This window comes from Myotis davidii, unplaced genomic scaffold, assembly GCF_000327345.1.
Source record: "Myotis davidii unplaced genomic scaffold, ASM32734v1 scaffold18, whole genome shotgun sequence".
NCBI lineage: Eukaryota > Metazoa > Chordata > Mammalia > Chiroptera > Vespertilionidae > Myotis > Myotis davidii.
The window spans coordinates 3,869,599-3,873,310 of record NW_006292696.1 but is presented as its reverse complement, the minus strand read 5'-3'; the positions used below and the strand labels follow the sequence as shown (position 1 = coordinate 3,873,310).

General features: G+C 43.1%; 1 protein-coding gene across 2 annotated transcripts in view; it reads right to left on the bottom strand.

The window, feature by feature from the left end:
• Positions 1–3,712, bottom strand: part of GRIA1 (glutamate ionotropic receptor AMPA type subunit 1) — a 280,768-nt gene that overhangs the window by 97,963 nt on the left and 179,093 nt on the right. For both annotated transcript variants that reach the window (XM_006766280.2, XM_006766279.2), the window contains exon 8: positions 2,426–2,530. In XM_006766280.2, coding sequence (XP_006766343.1) covers positions 2,426–2,530 — 105 coding nt within the window. The remainder of the gene's footprint in view (positions 1–2,425; positions 2,531–3,712) is intronic.

The following is a 3,712-nucleotide window of genomic DNA, read 5'->3' as shown; positions in this document are numbered from 1 at the left end:
AGCGGGAAGGCCGGGGAGGGTTGGGGGGCAGGAGGTAGGGGGGTAAGAGATCAACCAAAGGACTTGTATGCATGCATATAAGCATAACCAATGGACATAAGACACTGGGGAATAGGGGAGGCTAGGGGACTGTCTAGGGCGGGGGGAAAATGGACACATATGTAATACCCTTTGTAATACTTTAAGCAATAAAAAAAAAGTTTGAAGCAGGGGAGCAATATAACCTGATACATATTTGAAAATTATTATCCCAGCTCTTGTGGTGAAAAAAAGTAGGATCCTCTTGTAGAGAGGCAGGAACATAGACAGCAGGACTGGTGGCTGGAAAGGAGGCTCTTAATGGGTCCAGGCAGGTGTGGAGGTGGTGTAGGCTCTGGGGTCAGCCATGGTAATGAAGAAAAGTACTGGGATTGAAGTTCTGTCTTAGAGTGATAACAGGATTTGGTATGTCTAATGTTGGGTAGTGAGGATTTAAAGCAAAACACCCAAAGGATATATGAAATGGAGGGTTGCAAATTCTTTGGAACATTAAATTACTCCTGACATTAGCAGGGCTTCATGTCACTTTAGTTGTCTTTCATTTCCAGTTATACACAGGATCAGAACTAGGAATAATAAACTTGGGGCAGGGCAGAAATACTCAAATCAAGTTGAAATGAGAGGTAGATGTTTGTAATCAGGTCCCAAACTAGCTCCAGGACCAAGGGTGATGGGCAAGGATAGTGAAATCAACAATGCTGGCCCCTTGATGAAAAGCCTTGGAGAATTTTCTCTACACTTCTCCCTTGGCAGTCATTTATCAGAATTTGTCATCTCGCCTGAATTTACAAGGTATTTTGTTGGGATAGAGATCCCTACACATTAGTACCCCACAGTGAAATGGAATCTCTGAATGGGATTTCCTGAGGATTAGCTTGAGGAGAGCCAGTGCCAATTCTAGCATTTAAAGCTCCTAAGCTTTAGAGCACACACATTTCAGTGGGATGTCAAATTGGACCCAGAACCTAGAAAGCATGTTGGCACGTCATTGGGCAGGATACACCTGAATATCAGGAGTGTTTCCATGGCCCCAAATCAAGCAGTAGCGCTTCTTTATTACCTCCATCAGGTATGGTCGTGTCATGTTCACCGAATCCAGCCCAACTAGGTCACCCTTAAACCTCAGAAATTACTTTGCTAGGAGGCTGATTGAGGAAAAGTCCTAAAGCCATACATGTGGGGAAATTGATTTTCTGAAATTCAGATCCCCTGTAAACAAAGGATGCTTAAGCTCACATTCTAAGGAAGGATTTAGTCATTGGGAAGTAAGTTGAAAAACAGGCTCAGGGTCAGAAAAATAAAGCACAGTTATTTGCTTGTGGATTTTAAGGTTACTCTGTTTTTCTCTGTTTGCTGATTTATCCATTTTATGGGCTTACACAGCTTGACTCATGCAAATTCAAGACTGACCAAAAAAATAAAAATAAAAAATCCCTGTGGCTTAAAGAATGGAGTTGAAACAAACAGACAGACAGACAGACAGACAACATGGGTTGAATGTCCATTACACTTCAGGTGCTATTTTGGAGACTCCCTCACTGCAGACACTGGAGGTAGCAGGCATTGTTTCATTTTAAACCGACAGTAACTCTGTGAGGTAAGGACATTATCTCCCTTTTGGAGATGATGTCACTGAGGTCCAGGGAGGCTACATAACTTGTTTAAGGTCATATGGCTGGTAAAGAGTAAAGCAGAGATTTAAATCCTGGTCTGGGCACAGGGACGTGTATGAAAGTGAGAAGGAACATGGTGTATTCAAGGAAGTGAAAATTGATCAGCATGATGAGTAGAAGAAGGGAGTGTCAAGGGTCAAGGTCAGAGATATTGGTGGAGTGCAGAGCACATAGGATCTGACACAATTCTGAATGCTTTTTTCAAGGATTTAAATGTTATTCTAGAGATTTGAATATCCACATATGTTATATATTACATATATACACACACACATGCACATATTTTTTCATTCCTACTTCTGTATGGAACATGGAGTAAATGTGACCAAGTGTGGATTAGAACAGGATGGTTAACTACATCAGTAACACCATTGTTAAGATCTTACTTCAGACTCCCTCAGGAATAGCAGTCGCATTTTGTACATATATATTACTTTATATTTTTAAGGTGCTTGAAGATCTCTTGGATCTTCACAAGAACCCCAAGACAAGGCCTAGATTTGTATTTCCATTTTGCAGATGAGAGAATCTATTCTCAGAGAGAGGAACTGACCTGCCCAGAGTTCCAGCTGGTTCGTGGCATAGCTGAGTCTAGAATTCTCATTTCCTGAGTCTCTCCAAAAGGTGGGCTCACAAAGCCCTCAGCTCTGGCCCAAGCCTCTGAGGCTCAGCCCTCTCTCCTCCCTATGGAAAGGAAGCAAAGGGACTTTTACCTTCCGGATGCCATCATGCTTCATTTCAATCACATGGAGGGTATAGTTGGTCCGGCGTCCTTTCTCATTGAACTGCACGTTTCCTGTCAGGCCTTCAAACCGCACCTGGAAAACAAAGTCAAGTGGCAGCCAATGAACTCACAAAGTGTTCTTCAACTCTGTTGGCTTTTTTTGCTGCAGTTAAAATTCAGAACCCCAGAATGTTACACAGGATGGGGTCCTGGAGTAGCATCAATACTAAAGAACTCTCTACTCCTTGCCCATAGCAGGTATCACTACTAGAGCACAGTTCTCTTTCCTACTAAACTGAGATTCATTCTGAAAACATTTTTATTTTCTATCACTGTAGGCTAACAATAGCAATGAATCAAAGTCCATCCCTAACAAGACATCTCTGAGCCATCTCCCATCAAACACCCCACCAAGAGCACCACTCCTCCTCAGACACATACGCTTCAGATAAAGAAACTGAAGGAGGCCTGCTAAGGAAAGGGGCTGGTGTGCCATCCTTGGAAAGTCAGGAGAAGACCTAGACTAGAAGCCAGCCTTATGGTGCTTTGGGCTGTGCTTGGATATAGTTTCTGAATTCTTTGTGAGGCCAGGGAATAAAATACTTGGGCATCTAAAGACCTGGAATTGGGAGACCTAAAGTTTCCCCCAGCTTTCCTCTGAACAGCAGAGTGACCTTGGGCAATTCACCACTCTAAGCCTCCAGTTTCTACAATTCCTGCCCCAGGTACCTTAAATGACATAGCAAATGAAAGTGTTATGAAAAGTTAAAAGCACCTGAGATAAGTCTTTATGTTAAGAGAGCAGACCAGGCTTTCAGAAGGTCTCAGTTGGTTAAAACAGAATTTGTATTGGAACCCCAAAGAATGCTGCATGGGATTTCTTCTCCACAAAGGAGTCAGATTAAACCTTCATGGTCTCTTAAGCTCAGATTGAAGGTCCAGTGGTCAACAGGGGCATCCAAGGCATTTTGGGCCAAGTCTGCTGCTCTGGAGGTAACCAATAAATCTCACCCAAGTACACCCTCAGACTTAGGATGAGTCTAACTGCATATCATTGGCTCAGGTACCAGAAACTACATTCTCTAATGGTGACCAGCTGTGTGTCCTTAGATCAGTCTGGCCTAAGGCCACAGAGGCGAGTCTCTAGTTGTTACCAATACGAAGTTGGCCTTGTACGCCAGCACTGTTTATTCCCCCCTTCTTCAAAGAGCTTAAAAGGAAGCCTTGCAGTGTTTTATCTTTTTTTCTGACAGTGACCAACTCCTCTGGCATCAGA